Source organism: Schistocerca serialis, chromosome 3, assembly GCF_023864345.2.
Source record: "Schistocerca serialis cubense isolate TAMUIC-IGC-003099 chromosome 3, iqSchSeri2.2, whole genome shotgun sequence".
NCBI classification, from domain to species: Eukaryota; Metazoa; Arthropoda; class Insecta; order Orthoptera; family Acrididae; genus Schistocerca; species Schistocerca serialis.
In genome coordinates, this window is record NC_064640.1 from 235,761,736 (window position 1) to 235,777,779 (window position 16,044).

Here is a 16,044-nt window from a genome sequence, read left to right on the forward strand (position 1 = left end):
AATATATATTGGCTAAAATACTAGGCCAATACACACACAAACAGGCATGCTAAAATACTGGAAGAATGCAATTAATTAGACCTAATCTTTTTATAGGGCACAATTAACTCTCAAATTAAATGTAAATTTTCCCTTATTCTTGTCAAGTATTAAAGTGCTATCTCCACATTTAAAATACGATATGCATGTTGTCATTTCAATCTGAGAAAATGTTATAAAACACAGTGTCAACACCTAACGTAACTCGGCTGTTTTACCACCAGTTCAAGGGAGAACAATGTAATGTATTACTAAAAAAATATAATCGATGGTACTGATTGGCAAGTATTGATTTTTCTAAGAAAGTTACCCGCAACTGCCCTCGCATATCAGTAGTTTTGTTGTGATGAGTTTTGCTAATTATGTAAGTTATTGTACGCACGATGACGTCAGCTGCCCTGACATGTCTGCCTGTTCGGATGAGCGTAGCAAGTGATGTGCTATGTAGTAGCCTGTGTTCTCCCTCAGGTTTCAAGCTATCTCCATACCAAACTTCAGCGAAATCATCTCAGCGGCTTAGTCGTGTAAACGTAACGGACAGAGTTACTTTTGCACTTGTATTATAATGTGGAAGTATGGATTAAACATGTTGAGGATTGTATAAGGTTTGTATTCATTACCGATAATCGTATCATGTATAACATATCAACCAATAAAACCATTTTCACAAATATGATAGAGTTATAGGGTAAATAGATTTTTCAAAGAGTACATATTTTTCCCTAATTAGCGTAACATTCTTCAAATCTAATAATACATTGCAGTGTACACTTTCTAAAGTAGCCATGTCCTTCCACAGCGTTCAAGCTATGCCAAATTTCATTAAAATCGGTTCAATGGTTTTGTCGTGAAAAGGTAACAGATTTGCCACTTTCGCATTTATAACATTATTATGCATTATTGGGTCCAGTTGTGGTTAAGCACCAAACGAACTGCCGTAATATTTACCAACTGGAACTACGGTTCCAATCCTCTCTAAGACCTTTACAGCCTACTTCCTATACTGATACTAAATAACGCCAAAATCTAATAAATATGTGCTATGGGGAACACACACACACACACACACACACACACACACACAGACACACACACTCTCACTCGTTAGCGCAGAGAGAGAGAGAGAGAGAGAGAGAGAGAGAGAGAGAGACACACAAAAGACAAATTTGGTGGCAAACTGACTCTGTTAAAGCTGCGAAGACAGTTATTTGCAGACCAACTTCCTCAAAAACTTGTGCGATCTTTGTGTGTGCTGCTGAACAAATAATACGAAAGGAGATGAAAAATGATTTACGAAAGCCAAATGTAAGTGATCGCAACTATTATCACGAAATATTTTCGCACACCAAAATTACGTTTAGATATAAAGCTAAGAGTTAATTCGGCAACCAATCTCACATTAACACCAATTAGGTGCAGATAACAAGCTACCGGTATTCGATAATGTACAGAGTGAGTCCTACATAACCCAATGACATAGAAAAAATAAGGTGATGACAATAATAGACGAAAACTGCTTCTGTGCCTAATTTGGTTGATTATCACTTAATATATGTTCACACTCTACAGATCTGAATGAAGAATAGCCACTGACGATGGCACGAAGGTGATGAAATATGTTTGAATTTATATGAAAAAACTGTTGTTTGCATAACAGGCGGTCCTTGTATCCAGAACAATTTCCTATTGGAATTAACAAAAACAAATTAGTCATAAATAGTTGTATTTCCCGTAAACCACATCAGACTTTCGATGGTGAGTAGATGGAGCGAGCCTTAATAATTTATCTGACTTTAGAGGAATAACCATGTGGCTGCAAATGACGTACATAGTGAGTGGCAATATCAATTAACTCTTTGGTGTTAATTTTACGTGGGGCTGACACTAATGAATTCGGAGTCTGAAGCATATAGATCTTCCATTGTTTCTGGCAAGTGTCATGTATTTGGTATCTAGTGTATACGAAATAAACTTTTCCATTAAGCCGGCCGGTGTGGCCGTGCGGTTAAAGGCGCTTCAGTCTGGAACCGCGTGACTTCTATGGTCGCAGGTTCGAATCCTGCCTCGGGCATGTCCTTAGGTTAGGTTTAAGTAGTTCTAGTTCTAGGGGACTAATGACCACAGAAGTTGAGTCCCATAGTGCTCAGAGCCATTTCTTTTCCATTAAAACTGTCAAAGACTTTGCCGAGTACAATTTTGTTGTACATTAATACTGAGCGTCCTGTTGTTGACTGAAAATTATATCGGGTTGAACGTAGTGAAACAACGACTACGACCCTGATCAAATGACAAACAGGAGGAACGAAACACCGGTTCCATGCGCGCAGCCTCTGATGTGCTCAGCAATATCCGCGATAGTATGGGAGAAAGCTGCTGAAAGCACGTTAAAATGTTAACCGCACCCACTGTCCATATGTAGATAGTTACATGCCTGTACTGGACTATCCCTCTATTGCAGACCGTTAATAAGTCTTTTATCACATGTTCTTAATTTGTTAGGGATTTTAAGAGAGTGGGCCGCTCTCACGAGCGGCATCTGGGAAGTATAAGATCTTTCATGACTTTTTTTTGGACTAAACTATAACTTAGTTTTCTAAAGCATTACACCTTTTCCGCTTGCTTTCTTCATTACGTTCTTTTTCTTGCGACTCTGTTCCACATACACGCAGGGTCGGCATGGTTATGAAACGGATATGGTTAATTTAAGGGATGGTCGGATTAACTTCCCGTCGCCACCCTGTTTATCCCCGGGACAGAAGATGAATATAACAGCTATTTGCCAATCGTGTAAATGAGACGAGCGCGGTATTCGAGTCGGATGTGGGAAACGGCCTAAAAACCACACCCAGTTTGACATGCACACCGACACTCGTCCTTAATCCGCCGGTCGGATTCTATCTGGAGCCAGCACATCTCCTCGTCTCGTTTGGGGCGCTTTAGCACACGCGGACATCCGGCTGGCTTTTTTTTTTTTTTTTTGTTTTTTTTACTATGTTCTGCAGCAGCTTATACAAATGTATCTCAAGCTAATTAATTCTGAAAATCAAAATCTCCCCGACACTGAAATAAAACAATAAGTCTACGGTTATGTAACCAATTCAATATTTCCCAGTTTTTCCCTGATTTTTCTTCACCGATTTCGCAATATTAGGGATTGGGTTTCTTGCGTTATATATTCTCTTGTGCCCGTCCAACTCGACTTTTGGGTATGTTTTGAAGTAGCAGAATTTTTCGGTTTTTTATTTCTTTAATATATACCGCATGACAAAGCCTAGTGCCATTTGGTGTATACTCATTTAGATTTAGCATGTGGCACTTATGCAGTGCTATGGCCAGCTCTAAGTTAATTACTACAAATCTGCGTTTCCTTCAGTTCCATACTACTGCCGTCTCATTACAAAACGATGTATGGTGTGATGTGTTCTGCCTCCGATTTTCTGAGTGTTTGTCAGCGTTACGTAAGTTAATACGTTTCAGTTCTAAATTAACTTATTTAGCTGTTCTGTGTTATTTTTCATCCTTTGTTCGCGATCCTAGTAATGTTTGTTGATATATAATCCATCTGTAAATCAAGCGTGCGATAGTTTTTTCTTCTTATATGACTTCCGTTTAATTGTAATCAATGAAACACGTCTGCAAGATGCTGGATGTCACATTTCTTTGCAACCATACAAAGTCTTGACAGAACCGCACGAAAGCTACCACAGAACAAATAACACCTAACAAATATTTGTACATTCGAGTTACTTTGAATTAAAATTGACTGACCGGGTTCCTTTATTTTTTGTTCGTAACATACATCATTTCACCACCTATAATAATAATAATAATAATAATAATATAATAATAATACCCAATACAACAAATATACAGAAGAAAACAGGAGAAAAAAATTGAAAAATACATCTAACTGGCTGAGGAAGTCAAGGACATGCGGTATCAGGATAAAGTTGACATTATACCGATTATACTATCAACTACAGGAGTCATACCACACAATATCCACCAGTACATCAATGCAATACAGCTACATCCAAACATATATATACAACTACAGAAATCTGTAATTATTGATACAGGTTCAATTACCCGAAAGTTCCTAAATGCAATGTAACATATACCGTACAGCTAAAAAGGAAGTCACACTTGATCAAGGTCCGCGTCACTTTCCATTTTTAACCAGACATAACGTCTGAGAAAGGGATGATGATGATGTATACAAAATAATACCCAATATCCTCAAATGTTTGAGTTCTGTAAGTAGTTTTCTGTTATGCTATAAATTTTTATATCGTTCGCGCTTGAGAAGACTGTAAAGGAAGTAGGCAGTGTACCGTTTAACAGATTTTTAATTCCAGACGTAATTGTATTTGGTGTCTTGGAATTTAGTGCATGCACATGTTAAGTGATTCATATCGGTTTCTACTCCATTGTCATGACCGTACGTGCGGAAGCACAAAACTTTAACTTTATAGAGATGAATAGGGCAATATATACGTTGTAATCTGTCGTATTAATGAGTTTTGATGCCGTTTTCTTATTTTGACGAAGTCGGACCATGGCGCCCTCAGCGGTACCAGATTCATACAGGCGTATAATCTCCGTTGTTGTTTTGGAATGTGTTCTATTCTCATTTCCATTTTTCATACGCTTGTTCGCGTAATTTCGGAATGAAATTAATACACTGGAGTCTAATACTTTTGAATTTGCTTTTGGTAACGTTTTATTTAGCATTTGTGTGGACTGTTTGTCTATGACACATATCATTTGACCCCCATAAAGTTTACGTTAACGTTGATATTTCTTGCAGTATGAATCGAACTCAGTGTATGATATAAGGGATAAACGCTTTCCGGTATGGGTTTCTGTCCACTATAACGTCCCTTTTGTAATTTGTTAAGATCATTATCTTTAGGAACCCATCCATTAAGTTAAAAGTTCATCCGCTGTAGAGTTCTGTGTAGATTTTCACGTAATTTGGTTAAATGTGCTCCACAGTAGTAATTATTGACTCATTGTTCTCCACGCGCTTTGTCATCGAAAATGCGTAAAAGACATTGTTTTCAAAGTATGCTACCTCATACGGATAATTCCACCCTATTACATTACTTTTCTTGTGAGATTATACGTCACAATGTTCGGAGTTAATGGTAGTTTATGACTAGAAGAGGGGTCGATGAGTATGATTCCTCTTTTTACGCTGGAATACCTGAAATAAATTGTGTATCTTCCTGAGCATCACGTTATTGGGGTCTTTGTGCGTGAAAACTGCTTTGCCAGTAACTGTTGTCAAACGTAAACAGGCATTTCTTTTCCTTCTATGAGAGCATTTGTTGGCGACGTCGACATAACGTCCAAGCATTCTCTCATTGACTGATACGTGCGTAATTTATACAGCGTCTCTTAATGCACATTTCGGAGAATCTCTCTAATCAGGTACACAGCTCGTAAATGACCTGTAGAGGATCAGAACAGCCTCTGGTTCAGCTTTCCGACATGTGCGTGTTATGGACTTAAGGGAATTTAGTGCTTCCTAAATTTTTAATGTGACCTATTCGATACGTTGATACCATGATAATCGGCCTTCTGTATTAAGGCTGAGGGTTTGCTAGGAACAGTAAAGGAACCATGACGCATAGCATGTCATGCTGCAGTCTATTTTATCTATAATTCATTCTTTGATGTAAAAATTTGGTATAATACTTCATTCCACTTCTATCAAAACTACTCTTGATACAGAATAGCAGATATCACTGCCTACTATCTGGCTCTGTAAGCGAGACAGCAGTGCATGTGGGTTGGAGTTTTCGCTTCGGAAATTGCCGATGGTGGCTCGTCCATCAGATGGGAGAATACACTGATCAGCCAGAACATTATGACCACCTACTTAATAGCTGTAGCTGGTATGTCCTTTGGCACGGATAATAGGGGCGACGAAGCAATAAAGCATTGTTAGGTCCATGGAGGGAGTTGGTTCCACATCTCCACACACAGGTCTCCTAATTCTCATAAATTTCAGGGAGGGGGGGGGGGCGATAAGCTCTGACGCCACATTCAATCACATCCCAGATGTGTTCGGTCGAGTTGGCGGGGCCAGTAAATCAACTGGAGCTCGCCACTCTGTTTCTGGAACCAATCCATCACACTCCAACCTTGTGACATTGTACATTATCATCGTGAAAAATGCCACTGCCGTTGGGAAGCATGATCGTCAGGAACGGATGTATATGGTCTAAAACTAGTGTACGATACTCCTTGGCCGTGCTGGTGCCTTGCAACAGCTCCACTATACCCATACATGCCCACATGGACGTTCACCAGAGCATAATGAAGCCCCGCCAGTTTGTCTCCATCCCACAGTACAGCCTTCAAGGAGCTCTTCCCTTGGAAGATCACGGATTCGAGCCCTCACTTCGGCATGATGAAGAAAGTGTCGGGATTCATCAGCCCATGAAACGCTTTGCCACTGCGCCTAAGTCCAGATCCGATGTTCACGTGCCCATTTCAGTCGTAGTTGTCGATGTCGTGGTGTCAACACTGGCACATGCATGGATCGTCGGCTGCGGAGGCCCATCGTTGGGTTGAAATGGCTCTGAGCACTAAGGGACTTGACATCTGTCATCAGTCACCTAGAACGTAGAACTACTTAAACCTAACTAACCTACGGACATCACACACATCTATGCCCGAGGCAGGATTCGAACATGCGACCGTAGCGGTCATGCGGTTCCAGACTGAAGCGCCCAGAACCGCTCGGCCACACCGACCGGCCATCGTTGGGAGTGTTCGGTGCAATGTGTGTTCAGACACACTTGTACTCAGCACAGCATTGAAGTCTGATCACAATTCGCTGCCTGTCCTGTTTCACCAGCCTGCCCAGCCTACGGCGTCCGACATCTGTAATGAGAGATGGCCGCCCAACCCACCGACATCTGGACGTGGTTTCACCTTGGTTTCCTCACGTGTTGAACATACTCACCACAGCACTCTACGAAAACCCGAGAAGCCATGCAGTTTCCGAAATGCTCGTGCTGAGCCTGCAGACCATCACAATCTGCCCTCAGCCGATTTCGGATAGTGCGACTCCTCCATTCTACACGGGGACAGCACGTTCACTGATACTACATGCACCGTGCGTGTGACTGACTAGATGTCATTCCTCGCCAGGTGACGCTGCTATCGCCTGGACCGGTTTATACCGACATTAGGTCGTGGTCATAATGTTCTGGGTGATCAGTTTAAGTTCAGCAGCCACTTTTACGCTATTCTAAAAGAGTAGATTGTACACTAGGACCAGGTTCAATATTATCCCTTCTCTCTTACGCCTTAATCAACAACACGAACATGGTTGTACACTCTACATGCAGTCATAGCGGGCACTTACTTACACGAAGAAATTGCGCTTAAGGTACAATATATACAATTCGCAAAGGGAGGATATCCAAGGCGTGCCAAAAGTATTCCGAATCCGGGCAGCTGAACGCATAGTGGTCGCATATCCAGTAATATTATATAGCGTTCGCATTATTTACATGTTTTATTCTGCTAAAACTTACATTTGATGCCGTTTTCTCAAGTCGGTAACGTTTGCGACCAGTCTTCCTAGCTTAATCATCTATCTTAGCGAACAGAGTAGCGCAGTGGTTAGCACATTCGACTCGTTTTCGGGGTGGCGACTGTTTAAACCCGCGTCCAACCATCCTGATTCAGGTTTTCTGTGATTTCCTTAAATCACTTAAGGCAAATGTCGGGATGGTCCCTTGGAAAGGGCACTGCCGCTTTCCTTCTCCATCGTTCCCTAATCCGAGCTTGTGCTACGTCTCTAACGATATCGTGGTCGCCGCGCGGGGTAGCCTCGCGGTCTAAGGTGCGGCTCCCCCCGTCGGAGGTTGGAATGAATCCTCGGGCATGGGTGTGTGTGTGTTGTCCTTAGCGTAAGTTAAAGTTATATTAAGAACTACGTAAGCTTAGGTACCGATACCCTCAGCAGTTTGGTCCCATGAGACCTTACCACAAATTTCCAAAAGAATGTCGTTATCGACGGAACGTTAATCACTAATCCCGTCCTCCTCTATCTGATTCTATCTTGTTGCTCTTCTCTCTGATATTTCTATTTCTAACACCTCGTTCTGCAGATACTTCAGTCGATACTTAACAAAATCTTACAGACGCGTGTTAGCACGCCACTCCCTGATTCGTGGAGGCGCGCCGGCCGTGTATCAGATCCATCCGGCGGATTAATGACGACCGGTGTGCCAGCCAGCCATCTTGGATTAAATTTTTAGGCGGTTTCCCACATCTAGCTATGTGAATACCGGGCTGGTAGGTTAGAGGGTGTAGGCTGAACGCAGGAAGAACGTGGGTAGAGGAACCATTGATATAATAGATGTAAATTGTCGTAGCTGTGATGCGAAAGTACCAGAGCGCAAAGCGCTAATCGAAAGCACTGATGCTAAAATCTTTAAAGGCACTGAAAGCTGGCTAAAGCCGGATATAAGCTTAGCAGAAATTTTTGCGAAGAACCTAACGGTGTTCCGAAAGGATAGGCTAAACACAGTTGGCGGTGGCGTTTGTTGCTGTCAGAAGTAGTTTAACTTGTCGCGGAATTGAAGTAGATACTTCCTGTGAGTTAGTATGGGCAGAGGTCATTGTTGGTAACCGGAATAAAATAATAATTGGATCCTTTTACCGACTCCCAATTCAGATGACACAGTTGCAGAAAGGTTCAAAGAAAACTTGAGTTTGATTTCAAACACGTACGCGACTCATACGATAATAGTTGGTGGTGACTTTAATTTACCCTCGATATTTGGCGAAAATACATGTTCATTTCCGGAGGTACACATAAAATATCATCCGAAATTGTGCTAAACGCATTCTCTGAAAATTTATTCGTGTGTTAATTCATGTGCCCACGCAAATAGTAAACGGTTGTGTAAACACGCTTGACCTCTTAGCAAAAAATAATCCTGAGTTAATAACGAGCATCAAAACCGATTCAGAGATTAGTGAACACAGGGTTCTAGTAGTGAGATTGAGTATTGTAATCCCCGAATCCTCGAAAAATAAGCGAAAAATATACCTATTCAAAAAAGCAGATACAAATTCACTTGACGCCTTCCTGAAAGACAATCTCCACTCATTCCAAATTAATGGTATAAGTGTAGACCAGATGTGGCTTAGATTCAAAGAAATAGTATCGGCAGAAATTGAGACATTTATACCAAATAAATTAACAAACGACGGAGCTGACCCTCCTTGGTACACAAAACAGGTTAGAACACTGTTGCAGAAACAACGAAACAAACATGCCAAATTTAAACACACAGAATTCCCAAGATTGGCGATCTTTTACAGAAACTCGAAATTTAGAGCGGACTTCAATGCGAGATGCTTGTAACAGTTTCCACAACGAAACTTTGTCTCGAAACCCGGCAGAAAATCCAAAGAGATTCTGGTCGTATGTGAAGTACGTTTGCGGCAAGCTAACAATCAATGCCGCCACGCGGGACTGGCCGAGCTGTCTAGGGCGCTGCAGTCATGGACTGAGAGGCTGATCACGGAGGAGGTTCGAGTCCTCCCTCGGGCATGGGTGTGTGTATTTGTCCTTAGGATAATTTAGGTTAAGTAGTGTGTAAGCTTAGTGACTGATGGCCTTAGCAGTTAAGTCCCATAAGATTTCACACACATTTTTTATCAATCAATGCCCTCTCTGCGTGATAGCAATGGAGGTACTATCGAAGACAGTGCTGCCGAAGCAGAGTCACTTAACACAGCCTTCCGAAATGCCTTCACAAAAGACGACGAAGTAAATATTCCAGAATTCGAATCGAGAACAGCTGCCAACATGAGTAAATATCCTCGGAGTAGTGAAGCAACTTAAATCACTTAATAAAAGCAAGTCTTCTGGTGAAGACTGTATACCAATTAGCTTCCTTTCGGAGTATGCTGATGCATTAACTCCATAATTAACAATCATATACAACCGTTCGCTCAACGAAAGATCCGTACCCAAAGACTGGAAAGTTGTACAGGTCACACCAATATTCAAGAAGGGTAGTAGGAGTAATCCACTAAATTACAGGCCCATATCGTTAACGTCGATATGCAGCAGGATTTTGGAACATACAGTGTGTTCGAACGTTATGAATTACCTCGAAGTAAACGGTCAATTGACACACAGTCAACATGGGTTTAGAAAACATCGTTCCTGTGAAACACAACTAGCTTTTTATCCACATGAAGTGCTGAGTGCTATTGATAAGGGATTTCAGATCGATTCCGTATTGGATTTCCGGAAGGCTTTTGAAACTACCACACAAGCGGCTCGTAGGGAAATTGCGTGCTTGTGGAATATCGTCTCAGTTATGTGACTGGATTTGTGATTTCCTGTCAGAAGGGTCACAGTTCGTAATAATTGACGGAAAGTCATCGAGTAAATCAGAAGTGATTTCTGGCGTTCCCCAAGGTAATGTTACAGGTTCGATGAACCCACTGTCAGGCACTTCAATGTGATTTTCAGAGTATAGATGTAGATGTACCCACACCTCACCTTAGTTGCACGTTTCCTAAACATTTAGGAAACGTTCACACATTTTCACGTGGGATAACTCTAGACGCAAGCAGATAAGGTACACATGTGGAGGACGAAGGAAACCTTTAATTATCCTAGAACTCTCAACGATAACTTGTCTTCATTTTCTTTTTCAACATCTTTTTCATTACGTGATGGCTGAATGTTGCTGACAAATGTTTGTATGTTGATATGAGCATCTTGTTCATTGTTTCTACCTCTTTCACATTCACGGAGCATTATGAAAGAACTTACACCTGATACTGTTACTTCTATGGTTATTGTACTAAGACTTTTAAAAATCCATCTGACTTGCTGTTATCAGAAATATTCAACGGCAACTTGTTACTTACTTGTATAAATGTGGCCATCATAATAAACTAGGCTATTTTGTTACTTTCAGGTGCTAGCCATTTATATCAGGACATTAAATTGTAAGTGGACAGAACGTTTGCCTCTGAAATTGTTTCCACTGAAGGTAAAACAATGCAACCAGAAAATAATGTGTGCATTTATTATTTTTCAGAACGAGTTGCTATCAAGATACTGGACAAATCTAAACTGGATCAAAAGACAAGGAAAATGCTTGCACATGAGATCACCACAATGGAGGCTATTCATCACCCGAATGTCATCCGGTATGTTGTACCACTAATTTTTATAATTATTTTTTTATAGTGTAGAAAAATGAGATCCTACGTAGACTAGGTTTCAGTAGTTGCTATGACAGAAACACTGCTAATCTTTCTTGCACGACGTACGTTAGTCAGTTATTAGAAAACTACATTAGCAACTACTAGTAGTTCACGTTTTCATTTCCAATTCTAGATGCTGCCCATAAGCTACTGCCATTAAGTTTGTATTTATTTAATTCTTTCAGTTAAACTGATTTAAAGTGCTAGACACAAAGGTATGGTTCTCATCTCGACTATACATTCATGAGCAATTAAATTATAAAGACCTGCCCAGTAGTGTGCAGCATCCCTTTGACCCTGATGACAGCGGTGACTCAGCTTGTCGTGGATTCAACGAGACAGCGAAAGCGCTCAGAGGCCAGCGTATAATGACTGAGTCGCCATCCACAACTCACTGAAAGCAATCGCAGATGTGTCCAGGGCCCACACGTCTCACTCGATAGAATCCCAGAGGCTTTCAGTACGAAAAAGATGTCACCTGAAGATGTCACGCAAACGCACTGAAATCTGTGTTCCTCAAAACATTTAGACACCATTCGGAAAGGTGCACTCTCTTGCTGAAGATACTCGTACAGGGTGCTTTAAGCGACCAAACCGAGGTAGACGATCGGGCATTAAGATCCTGTATAGTTCGCTAGTGAGAAATGATGATAGATTCATCTTAGGACACATATTATTCCATTTAGCATACCATACACAAGAATTCCTCCATCAATTGCCAGAACGATGAGCTGTTTGTAAGTGGAATACATTACCTGGTATGGTTCCCTACGCATCTTACCTCGCTATCAGGCTGTACCAACGTGTACCACGATCCAGAAGATCCAAGCGTCCTGTGGCGGTGTTACTGGCCCATACTAATCACTGGATCCTGTGACGTGCGGCAAGGAAAAGTCCACGCTGTTCTCTATACCCCATAGTCAGGAGATGGCTCCGAACGGTATCGCAGCTCATTGGTTTGTACCTGGCTCTGACATTATAAGTGATTTACACCGCCGTGGCCTGTCTACTAACTGTTAAAATCCTTACGGACATGGCGGCCTATGCGATCAATAAGATCTTTCTAACCGCTATTCGCTTTGTGTCCGGGGCTTTCCCAGAAACAGGACATCCACGATTCATCGTCGTCATGGAGGCAGCGTTCGCACTACCTTAGAGATGGGGCGTCCTGTGCGTTGAAAATTCACGATCTGGCAGTGATCGAATGAATGTGGTGACCTGTATCCTGCGCTCCAGTCACACCTATGGCAAGTAGAAGGGCCAGTGAAATTCCTGTCACGTGACAACTCTATTCCATTCGTTGTTTGACATCAGAGCTCACCCGTGACTATGTTGAAGAGAGAGTACGCTGTTGAACGCATATAGAGAACAAAAAAAGAACATAATTTAACCTACAGTCCTGTTAAGTTACCTGCCCGTGTATAGAGTGGTAGTTACAGAAGCACGATGACACTTGAGACTAAATAATGTCCACCTTCATTTAGCTTTTAAGAATAGCCGTTCACCGTTGAGAGAGAGAACAGCGGATAAAGGAAATTTCACTAGCTGAATAAGTGTGACCTTCAGTACAACAGTGGAGAAGAATGAGACTCGTTACTAGATGCAATAAGGAGCTGAAAGTAGTGGAGAGTCAGTCGTAGGTGTTAGTTTTAAGTATTACCTAAAAAGACTGCGTAATCTTTCATTTTTAGCAGATACTTGACTTCAGTCTTGATGCACAATGAAATCCCCGCGCCACATTACTGTAACCATCGCAAACAAGAGCCGAAACGAAATAACACAGCTAACTGGAAAAGTGCAAATTTGTCTGGCTGCTTCAGCGACGTGCTGCGATACTGAGGCACGGGGATTTCAGTTTGAACCAGGACTGTAGACATGTACCTGCAAGCAAACAAGAAATTAATTGCGTAACTTTATTTCTTCGAGTGACAGCTAAAATTTGTAATTACCCTCATCCAAGGGAGCAGACACAAATTAGCCATAGGTACTCGAAAGGTACATGGGGTTCATGACAATAAAGGTGATACAGTACTCGTATTTTTATTCGTTTAAACAAAGCCAGTTCATCTAGAAGATAAAGGGAAGGGATATCAGCGAAATAATCGACAGAAATAATTGCAGTGGGAATCGATTTGACGTATTTAAAAGTTTTAAAATTATACACTTTTAATGTGGTAGCGGTTACGAGGGACGTTTAATAAGTAGTGAAATACATTTTTCTCTCTACCATTTTCGGTTGAAAAAATGTGGAATCTGTTGTGGGACATTGAGGAATATTTTCACTTCAGCCCCATAGTTTCATAACGTTCCCATGGTTGACGGCGTTGCATGTAGTACCAAGCGAGGTGGCGCAGTAGTTAGCACAGTCTATGGAAAGCCGGCGGTGAACAAAAGAACAGTGAGTCGTTGGGCGGGGCATCTGTCATCACCGCAGCAACGTAACGCAAACCTTTCCGATCTCCCACGTGCCGCCAGACCCTCACGCAATTGAAGAAACGACTTCAGCGTGTTCATCGCTACAAAAATGCAAACGAACTTCTCCTTTTCCATGACAATGAGAGGCCTAGTACAGGTCTGCGCACTTGAGTAGAACTCACAAAACTTCACTGGACTATGCTTCCGAATCAACCCTACAGCCCCCATCTGTTCGGCTCAATGAAGGATTCACTCCGCAGGAAACAGTACATGGATGATGATGTTATTGATGGAGCAAGATGTTGGCTCTGACGTCGACCAGTAGGATGGTACCATGCCATCATACAGGTCCGTCTAGTAAAGTGGCGTAAGGCCGTCGCATTGAACGGAGATAATGTCAAAAAAAAAATAAGCTTCTATAGCCAAAAGAGTGGGTTTTAATATGGTGCATTGGATTCCTGAATAAAAGCAACCTGCTTTCAGAAAAAAAGATGGGTTACGTTACTTATTCAACGCCCCTAGTACTAGGGCAAGAAGAAAGCAAGTATATGATTTAGAGGCGCTACGACGTTATGTTCATATCGAATTTCAGTATATGCCAGTATATGTTAGCGAAAGAGAGAAACTTCTTTTTTCCTTTTTCCATAACTTATTCTTCATTAAAATTAACAAAATCTTCTTTCTATCGGACAAGCAACTCCTTTCCTTTTTTGTGATCGTCTCTACATTCCGTGCCTGTAGTTGCTTAACAACACTAAATCAACCTGCAGTATCTATTGGCTCCGAATCAGCATAAGATATCAGTGTTCAGGTAAGAATTGCGGAAGTCAGACGAAGGCAATTTTCAATGCGATAGGGTCTGCACCTGCAACGAATTTTTTGAAAGCTGCCATTCTCTTTATTTCAAGTACGATTGTACAATTTCGGCCTTAGACCATTTTCAAGTATCTAAAACGGAAGCATTATACATTGGATACATTAGTGACACATGTGGTTTTGATGTAGGAGTAAGTCATATCTGTAAATTTACTAGGCGCATTACAACTTAATTTATGGGTGAGTTTTTAGTAGTAAATTTTGTCATGTATGCCGTAGCTCATAAGACTCCATTTTATGCTCATAAAATAAACCCGATATATTTTACGCTATTTTAGGAGCACGTTACTTTCAAGCGGTTGTTGCAAAGCTCTTCTGTATAAGGTCCATGTTTTAACGTACTTAACGCTGACTTACTTAACTAACTTCATAGTGTTAAGTACGTTAAAGCATGGGCCTTATACATAAGAGCTTTATAACAACTGCTCGAAAGTAACGTGCACCTAAATTAGCGTAAAACGTCTCGTATCCTTTTTAAGAGCATAACGTGGAGTCATAGGAGCAGCGATATACATGGCACAATTTACTACTAAAAAATCATCCATAAAGTAAGTTATAAGGCGCCTAGTATATCTATAGGTGCGAATTGTTCCTACGTCAAAATCACAAGTGTCACTGATGTATCTAAGATATACTACTTCCGTTTTAGACACTTGAAAATGACCTAAGGCCAAGATTGTACAATCATAAATGAAATAAGGAGAATGGCAGCTGAAGGCATCACGAACTCTTTCAAAAAATCAAACGAAGGTGTTATACCGCTAGGTTATCTTACGGATGCGGAACAATTACTTTAATCCATTCTAACTTTAACAGCATGGATTCCCTAAATTTTACCTAGTTCTTTCGTTTTTTGTGAGACCTTAAACATTAACAAGAGAAAGTGTGATAATAGATTCGGGAAAAATTATGATTAAGGCTGAACACGTTTTAGAGTTGTTTTACACGTGGATTAGTGATGAATTATACCTACGATATACAGGCTGGCCCAGGAAAAACGGTCAGTATTCAGGAATACGACAGTGACGATCATTCGAATAAAAAAGGGTAGTAACCATGGTCTCTAAAATGCATACCTCAAGCGCTATGAGCACTACTACATCGTGGATACTATGAAACAAATATATTCTGCTGCAGTCCTAGCGCTTTCCATATTTTGGGAGGACGTTGTATGGAACAACAAAAGAATAGCTAAGTGAACATGTATTCTACAATGCTTACCTTAAGCGAAGAAATCCATGAAATCTCTTGTACAGAGCCTCTGTACACTTCTTCCAGCATCCAGGTTTCCCTTCTTTGCTTAGGGCTGGTTTACCATCTGAGCTCTTGATATTCATACAGCTGCTTCTCTTTTCCACAAAAACCGCTTTAATTTTTCTGCAGGTGGTATCTATATTCCCCTAGTGAAATATGCTTCTAAATCGTTCCTTTGTCCTCCAGCCATTC

The 16,044-nt window shown here is 41.1% G+C and overlaps 1 protein-coding gene across 5 annotated transcripts in view; it reads left to right on the forward strand.

Moving 5' to 3' along the window:
* Positions 1–16,044, forward strand: part of LOC126471575 (serine/threonine-protein kinase NIM1) — a 510,574-nt gene that overhangs the window by 428,331 nt on the left and 66,199 nt on the right. For all 5 annotated transcript variants that reach the window (XM_050099805.1, XM_050099802.1, XM_050099803.1 and 2 more), the window contains one exon: positions 11,139–11,250. In XM_050099805.1, the coding sequence (XP_049955762.1) occupies positions 11,139–11,250 (112 nt within the window). The remainder of the gene's footprint in view (positions 1–11,138; positions 11,251–16,044) is intronic.